This window comes from Peromyscus leucopus, chromosome 5 (assembly GCF_004664715.2).
Source record: "Peromyscus leucopus breed LL Stock chromosome 5, UCI_PerLeu_2.1, whole genome shotgun sequence".
NCBI classification, from domain to species: Eukaryota; Metazoa; Chordata; class Mammalia; order Rodentia; family Cricetidae; genus Peromyscus; species Peromyscus leucopus.
Genome location: NC_051067.1, coordinates 86568411 through 86577412, shown reverse-complemented (window position 1 = coordinate 86577412; position 9002 = coordinate 86568411). Strand labels below are relative to the sequence as shown.

At 51.5% G+C, this 9002-nt stretch overlaps 1 protein-coding gene across 1 annotated transcript in view; it reads left to right on the top strand.

The window, feature by feature from the left end:
• Cngb1 (cyclic nucleotide gated channel subunit beta 1) overlaps positions 1 to 7468 on the top strand; it is a 63058-nt gene extending 55590 nt beyond the window's left edge. Inside the window, exons 35-36 of the mRNA XM_037206474.1 lie at positions 2037 to 2256; positions 4978 to 7468. Of these exons, the coding sequence (XP_037062369.1) occupies positions 2037 to 2256; positions 4978 to 5298 (541 nt within the window). The 3' untranslated portion in view covers positions 5299 to 7468. The remainder of the gene's footprint in view (positions 1 to 2036; positions 2257 to 4977) is intronic.
• Positions 7469 to 9002: the final 1534 nt, after the last annotated feature.

Sequence of the window (9002 nt, the reverse complement as noted above, 5' to 3'; positions counted from 1 at the left end):
GAAAAGCAGACGTTTGCTTTCTAGTCCTTCAGATGAGGTTTCAAATTGAGTGACTAAGGAAGCACCCTATGGTATAGAAACCCACAGGCACCGGGGAGCCGGTTAGGGGGTTAAAGATTCACAAACAGGCTCCCAGTAAAGGGTTCGCTATTTCCTTTCCAATAGAAAGGGACTGCTGCAGGTGGGCGTGGTCGGAGCGGCAGCAGGTGGGCGTGGTCAGAGCAGCAGCAGGTGGGCGTGGTCGGAGCGGCAGTGTGACCCAGGTTCTAACAGTAGACTCGCGATCACTCATAGACTTACACGGGATGGCGGCAGACTTAGCTCACTGCGTGCGCTCTAGCTGGTGTCAAACAAGGTGGCACTCTGTCCCTGAGAAGATCAGCTCAAAAGGAGGAAAAGCTTGTTTTGACTCTTGGTTTTAAAGGTTTCAGTCCATGTTTGCCTGACTTGAGTGCTTTGGACCTGTGGTGAGGAAGGCCCTTGTGGTGGGGACAGGTGGTGGAATAGAGAGAGAGAGAGAGACAGAGAGACAGAGAGACAGAGAGAGACAGAGATAGACACAGCTAGAGGATAGACTGGAATCACAGATCCTTTTCAACGAAACACGCCCAATGACATTTTTTTTTTAAAACGTATGTTTTCTCTCCCTGTCTGTCTTTAAAACTGACGTACGTTTTAGTCCTTGCTCTCCTGCTTCAGGCCCTTTCCAGAGCAGAGGCCTGGGTCACGGAGAATTCCATTCATGTGGGCACATCTGTCTGCACCGACTCGAGGCAGAGCAGCTGGCACCTGCCAGCAGCTGTCCCCTCCCCTGCTCCTTGTCGCTTCAGCACCACACTGAGCCTGCTTGCTTCCTGTCATGCATGAGTTATGGACTCACAAGACATGGGTGACAGTGCCCAGGCTGCTCGTGAGCCGGCCTGCTTCCAAGGCCTCTGATGGATGATCGTGCTGAGTCTCCGGGGAAACCCAGGGGGAAATGCAAATCTCAGCTGATTACTATCACTGCACACAATGTAAGCCCATTGGCTCTGATTAGCTAAGCAGCCGGCAGCGGCCTCATTAAAAAAACGAAAAACAAAAAAACAAACAAGTCGCGCTGGAATCCTGATGAATGAATTTGCCAATTAGCAGTCTTGCCCACTGGACCGCCAAGCTGATCATCGCATTTTCATAGCTTGAGAATTTCCCAGTAAAAGGCGCAGGCTCTGTTTGATGGAAAATTCTATCCTTATTCAAAGAAACAGGGTGCTGGGTCACACCTGACCCTATGTCTGGTTCTACCGGGGCCTGAGGCATGTCACTTCCTGCCCCTATTCCGAGCCTCACTTTCCAGGGGCACAATATTCCCTGCCAGATAAAGTGGAGAGGGGGCCAGGATGACTTTTATAACAACCCCTGTTGTGAGAACTAGCCAGAGTCCCAGGAGAACTAGATCACTAAAGACTTCCCAACAGGCCCCGCTTCTAAAAAGTTCCATGCTCTCTCCCTCCCTCCCTCCCTCCCTCCCTCCCTCCCAATATCACACGAGTCTACGAACCCTTGGAGATGCCCTCAAACCATATCTGAACTATAACCGTGTCCTTTAGTTTGTCCATTGTGACCTCAAGCAAGGTAATCAACCTCTCTGAGCTTCAGTGTTTTTTAATTTTTTTTTTGAGACAGGGTTTCTCTGTGTAGCTTTGGAGCCTTTCCTGGAACTCACTCTGTAGCCCAGGCTGGCCTCGAACTCAAAGAGATCCTCCTGGCTCTGCCTCCTGAGTGCTGGGATTAAAGGCGTGGGCCACCACCGCCCGGCAGTGAACCTCGGTGTTCTTATCCCTTCGGCTCAGACAATTCTAATCATCCGTCTATGCCTAAGCACTCAGCACTGTGCTTGCCCCAGCACAAGCACCCCGAAATCACCAGCCAAAGGCACCAACGCTACTGCCCCTCCCCCCATGCAGGAATAACCCAGAGGGTTCCATGAAGGCGCAGGCGCAGATGGGCTTCTCCCCACTGCGCTTTGGATAGAAGAGGGTGTGGCTCTCTTTCAGGCGCATGCTGAGAAACAACAACAAGCCGAAGGAAGAGAAGAGTGTGCTCATCCTGCCCCCACGGGCGGGCACCCCGAAGCTCTTCAATGCCGCCCTCGCTGCAGCAGGAAAGATGGGTGCCAGGGGGGCGAAGGGTGGCAAGCTCGCCCACCTGAGAGCCAGGCTCAAGGAGCTGGCCGCACTGGAGGCGGCGGCCCGACAGCAGCAGCTGCTGGAGCAGGTAACATGGTTGGGACCTGGCTCCTCCCTCTTAGCAGGTATGCTTCCGGAGGAAGGTCGGGACCTCCAAGAGCCGGGCACACAGCCATGGACCTTGTTTGGTTGCAAGTGACAGAAGCAGGTTCAAACCTGCATCATAGCTCTCATAGGTGAGAAGCGGATGCAGGGTTGCTATGAATTCTAGGCCAGCCTGGGCTACGTAGTTTCAAGGCAGCCTGAGCTACATTATGAGGCCTTGTCTCAGACAGTCCTAAGTAAGACATTGTGTTGACCGAATAGGAAAGTGAGAGGATTTAATAACTGTCGAGTTCAAGTATGGCTGGTTCTCAAGTGGCGGGACTAGTCTTCCCATCCGCCATGTCTCTCTCCTTATCTGATGGCTCCACATCCTTTCATGTGGCAACCCTAACAGGAAGTGCATCTTCCCCGGAGAGTAGAGCCAAAGTCCCCAGGACTCATTGTCCTCACTCAGTGCTGGGCCGTGTGCCAATTCCTGAGCCATTGCCAGTGGGGCAGGGTGGTGTGTGTCCCACACCTGCCCACTCCTGGACTGGCAGTCCTGAGTGGGTTCTCTGGGGAAGGTTTTGGGGCTGTTGGGAGGAGTGTGGATAGGCTGGGAACATCCCTCCCCAGATGACAGCTGAGTTCTATTTAATCGTGTCCGTGACCATTTAAATGATTTGGAAGGGAAAAAAATCCCCACAACTGTGCACAGTGACAATGGCTTCCACTCCTGTGACCCTAAAGGGACGTTAAAATTAATTCCTGGGCTTTCTTCTTCTGTGACGGAAGCCAAGAAGACCTATTAGAATAACAGTGCTGATTTCAGCTGCTCCTGACAGTCTGGAAGCAGACAGCAGTCTGTGTGGCCAACAGAGAAGCCGAGAGAACTCAGCCTCAGTCCTGGGCTGTGAAGCAGGGACACATTCAGGGTTCATTTGACAGCAGACGTTGGGCAAGAGACATCAAAGCCACCCGGGATTCCAGGACATTGCCCATCCGTGGCCCCAGACAGAGGAAAGATGTGACTGTTGTGATGGTTAAGGTCGAGTCTGCATGTTGGCGTCTTTTGTGCTGGCTGCTGTTTCAGGGTTTAGTGAACATGAACCCAAGGACTCACTCAGAGCAGCAAAAGGCTTCAGCTAAGACAGGTTTCCGCTCCTGTTTTGCGAATATTCTAAGAAAAGTGTCCCGTGAGATTTAGAAAGCCAGAGCAGAAGGGCAGTGAAGGAGCTCTTTACTAGACAAGTCCAGAGGCTCTGGCACTCTGGGAACGAGCCCTGTGCTCTCTGAGACTCAGAGGACTCGCAACAGCACGCAGAACCACAGAGGTAAAGCGGTGGTTCCTTTTTCAAAGTGTTTGAACATGGCAGAGCATGAGGTCAGCCTTCCCGTGATTCTTCCGTTCCTGTTTGTATCTCTTGGCTTCAGAAGTTGCATCTGAACACCCTGCCCAGGGTGGAGTGTCTTGAGAATTCAGGGTGCCCACGCAGGGCAGAACAAGTGTAGGAAGACATGCGGAAGCAGGGGAGAAGCAGCAGCAGGTCTCCAGAGCTGCTTTGGATTCTAGAAACATCCTGACACCTCCCCCTTCTTTAGTACCCACGACCTGTGCAGACTTCAGGGCTCTCTGCTCCACACAATCACCCTGAGTGCTCTCCCTTGGGTCTTGGGCAGCTGAGCATCTTTTAGGATTGTTCCCTCTCCACTGCCTTCCTTACAGAACTAGGGTGGAAGAGCAAGCAGGTGAGAACCTAGGGATTAAAAACAAAAACTCCCCCCAATTACTTATCGATGGCCAACAACACCCATGGAGGGAGCATGGGGGTGGGCTGCAGCTGCCACCAAGCCCCTGGACCAGGGTCACCGCAAACTAATTTTTCTGTTATCCTACCCCATTCTTCTGTAAGGGCTGCAACCTTTGGAACCTTCCAGAAAGATAGCAGGCCACAGGGTCCTGCCCACTCAGCTTTACCTATGTGCTCCAGGTTTTTCTTATGACTCCAGAACCATTCATTACTAATAAGAAATGTGGGTGTGTAGCTAGGAAGTAGTGGCACATGCCTTTAATCCTAGCACTCAGAGGCAGAGGCAGGAAGTTGAGTTGGAGGCTAGCCTGGTCTACAGAGTGAGATCCAGGAAAGCTAGGGCTACACAGAGAAACCCTGTCTTAAAAAAAACAAAAGAGGAGGAGGAGTGGTGTCAGGGTGGCTCAGCCTTTGAAGAGGCCAGCCCTCATGGTTATCAGCTCCCCACATAAATTGGGGAGATGGATCTGTTCTCGAATGTACAACCTGACACAGGCTTCCAGCCCGTAATAGTCTAAATTATCCCCGAAGAGCTGGGCAGGGTAGCTCACACCTGCAGTCTCAGCATCCAATCGATAGGCTGAGAAAGAAGGACCCTGAGTTCGAGACCAACTTGTTCTCCACACCAAATTTAACGTCAGCCGGGCTACTTAGGGAGACACTGTCTCAAAATTAAACAGATCCCCAAGATTTACCCCCCAAACATGCTGGCCTTTCATCCTCAAACTTCAATCAGTCAATGCTACGTTGTTTCTCCTATACTACCCTGATGCCGTTCTGCTAGGCCAGTAGCTTCCACCTCCTGTGTGCCACTGTCCTCTGGAAGTCCCCGAAGGTGGGGGCACGTTGGCTTGAGAGATTCCTTTATGCCCCTTTGGAGAGTGTTTCACCTCACTCTCTCTCTGGGGTTTCAGGCCAAGAGCTCACAGGATGCTGCAGGGGAGGAGGGCTCCGGAGGAGCCGTGGACCAACCTGCGTCCCAGAAACCGCCAGATCCCAAGGAGCCCACAGCGCCCCAAGAGCCCCCAGCGCCCCAAGATCCCCCAGCGCCCCAGGAGCCCCCAGCCCCGCGCTCTCCACCGCCGGCCCCGGGGAAGCCCGAGGGAGGCACAGAGGAGGAGGCAGCTGCGCCCTCGGAGCCCTCGGTGAGGATCCGCGTGAGCCCAGGCCCGGATCCCGAGGAGCAGACGCTGTCCGTGGAGATGCTGGAGGAGAAGAAAGAGGAGGCCGAGTGAGGCGCCTGCAGTGCCTCATGAGTCCCATGATCCCCATCCCGGGTGGGCGCCCTGCTGTGAGACCACCTGCCTGGACAAGCTTCCTAGCCCGAGGGCACCTCCTCACAGGCCTGTTGTGGAAATCCTCAAATTTCATCAAATGGTGGTGGTGTTCTTGATCCGTGGAGCGCCCTGCCCCGCTCCCACAGTTGCTAGTTTCAAGAAGAAAACCGCCTCGCACTTTTAAGAGGTTTTAGGAGGGAATAGAAGAGGGCTCCGGCATCAGCAGAGCTCTACTAGAAAAGTCAAGGGTTGGTGATATGGCGGGGTCCCCACCAGAACCCACCCTTGGTCTAAGAGATAGGGAACAGCTGGAGTAGGAGTGCACACCTGCAAACCCAGTACTGGGGAAGCTGAGGCAGGAGGATTCTTGGTTCAAGGTCAGCCCCGGCTACATAGTGAGAATCTGCCTCAAAACAAACCAATAGCAAAACAGCGTGGGAGTTCCCAAGTTCCTGTAAGCATCTGGATTCCAGAGCAGTAAACACAGTAGTCCTTGCTGACGGCAGAGCAGGTGATTGGGTACTCTGTACACTGCGGGTAAAGATGATTGGCATTGTTATCTTACCCTTTTCAAGTTCTGCTTATTTTAGTAGGCGATGACATTCCAAGTTCTCCGTGCTATTCCTGGTACTCATCCTCCCTGGCCACTCTGGAGCACCAAGTGACAACTGTAGGGAAAAAAAACTAGTCCGTACTTAGAGAATATGCTTGTAGTGAGGCGTAGTGGAGCACTGGAGGCTGAGGCAGGAGAATCACAAGTTTGAAGTCAGCCAGGGATACCTGACAATATCGTATCTGAAAAAGAGGGGAATGCCCTGGTTCATTGGTGATGACTAACGGTCCCTTGTTCAGACGTGTGGTGACGTTTCAGCCACTGTTCATCAGTGAGCATTTGGGTTGTTTCCAGTCTCACATTATTCAGGATAACATCGCAGAGCATTGAGAGGTCACAGTGGGTAGAGGCCCCTGTCACCCACCATGCCAGCCTGATGACATGGATCTCTGAAACCCTGCGAAGGTGAAAAGCATCAGCCCCACAAAGTTGTCTTCTGACCTCCACACATACACTCTGACACACACACACACACACACACACACACACACACACACACACACAGTCAAGAGCTCACAATAATAAAATCCGTCTTGTACAAAATGAGGTTTGCCTTACTGTAGAGTACTTGCCTGGCCCTGGGTTTCATCCTCAATACCAAAAGAAAGAATCCTGCACAGATCTAATCTCACTGGTATACCTTATTTTATTTTTTTAAGCAGGGTGAGCCTGGGAGTCTAGTCATATTTTTTTAACCCTAGTAGCCTCATGTAGCATTGTCATATCTGCACCCCAGAATCTGGAGCCCAGGACATAGAGAACGCCTCCACCTGAGGCAAGTATTTCAGATGTTCCTATAAGGTAAACTTGCCGCCCTTCAGTAGACGGCAAAATGTTTCCTGACCCTGCCACTGTGAGGTCCCGCCTCTTCCTGACCCTGCCACTGTGGGTCCCGCCTCTTCCTGACCCCGCCACTGTGAGGTCCCGCTTCATAAGGAATCTGCTTTCTGTGGATGCACCCACTCTTTTAGATGCTAGTCCTTGAAAATAGATGGCTTATTATGTAAAGCAAGAGGTTCCCAGGATTCCTAGTAAGAACGTTAATTTTGAAATGAGATCGGCAGTGTCTTAATTTTACCGAGCTATCTCATTCAGGGTAACACACTCACAGAACCCTGATATTAGGTCAACTGAGTTGGAGACAGGCATTAATCTCCAAATTAAATTGGACTGGCTGGCCGCTGAGGCTTGAATGATACAGCCCAGAGACGGCTATAATCCTGAAGTCAGAACATGTCCGTGTGGCTGTTGAATCTCTCCTCTTAATCTCCTCAGTGTGTCTTGCAGTTTGGTAGATAATGAATCACACGCCATCTTTTTTTTTTTTTTTAACTATACAAATATTTTAAGTAGAATTAAAATCAAGAAGCTGTTTAAAATTGCATTATCAAAATATGCTCAGCCAGGGGTCTAAGCTGTTTTCTCAGTAAACAGGAAACCTTATGCACACACCAGCTTTCATAGTACACTGAATTTTAATTAAAGTGTTTAGACAAATGTTCCTGGGTTGTGGATTCATTTTAAAAACTAGAAGTTGGGACCAGGGATGACGGTGCCCATCTGTAATCCCAACACTTAGGAGGTGGAATCGGAAGCATCAGGGGTTCAAGGCCAGCCTCAGCTACTATTGAGGCCAGCTAGGTATACATACCTTATCTCAAAACAAAGAACAACAAACCCCAAACAAATGAAAAACTGCAAGTCTGGCTTGGTGGCATATACCTGTACACCTAGTATGTAGAGGCTGAAACAAGAAGATAGAGTTGAAGGTCAACCTGGTCTGCCTAAGGAGACCCAGTAAAAAGACAAGCCAACCAAAAGGGGCCAGTGAGAGGAACCAGTGGAGCGGAAGCAGAAGCCTCATCCCAAAGGTAAGCCAGGTGACCACGGCAAGGCAACTGCCAAGCCTGTCTACAGGACTCGCTCAAATACCAGTTGGGAGTTCCGGTGAGACACTGGCTGCTCCTGAGCGAGGGATTAGCAGTGCATAACAGATCTATTTTACGGAGCGTTGTGGCTGGCCATTGCTTCTGAGAGGGAACCTATTAGGACCAAACTTCCCCATAGGCCTGATTAAAAGGAGCAATCACAAGTAAGGAAGCTTGTGATGAACAGCTCCCCCTCCCATTCCTGAAGCCCCAGGAGGCCATCATGAAGAGGGGAAGGGCCAGCCATGGACAGGCTGGATAGTTCAGGCGGCAGGAGGTTTGGCTTTGGCACCAAGGGTACTGTGAATACATCCTCAAGTGGCCAAGAACTGAGCCCATCTCCTGACTGGAGAGTGAGTGTGGTAGTTTTAAGGAGAACGGCCCCTACAGGCTCAGGTATTTGCATGGTTCATCCCCTGGTGGTGGTGAACTGACCCAGAAGGATTAGAAGGATTAGGAGGTGTGGCCTCGTTGGAGGAGATGCGTCACTAGTGATGGGTGTTGAGCGTTCAAAAGCCCGTGCCAGGCCCAGTGTCTCGCTCTGTGTGCTGCCTGCAGATCGGATCTTCTGTAAGCTCTCAGCTACTGCTCCAGTGCTGTGTCTGTCTGCTTCCTGCCGTGATCATCATGGACTAACCCTGTAAACCTGTAAGCAAGCCCCCAGTTAAATGCTTTTGTTTGTAAGAGTTGCCTTGGTTGTAATAGTTAGTAACAGAACACAGCAGCCGAACAGTTAACTAAGACAGTGAGAGAGCTATGGGCTGAAGGTCTGGAGTGGATCGGCAGCCTCTGGAGCCAGACCTACTGTGAGGTCCGTCGCCCAGGGAACGAGACGGCATGATCAAGCATAGCTTTATCCGTCCAGGCGCAGATTTAACGCTGAGTGGGTTCTGAAGGTACGAAGACTGGTCCTCCCACACAGATCTCGGTTGTGTTTGCTTCATCAAACAGCAGAGCACGCCACTTGGGAGACATCCCCTGGCCAAGCATTTTAACCTCACTGGAGGGACGCGGGAAGCCGGAAGACAGGGGACCTGGAGAGGAGGAACCTGCCCAGCCCATAGACTGCAAAACTAAGTGTGGCCAGCAGAGGCCGCTAATCCACAGAGAAGGGAAATGCT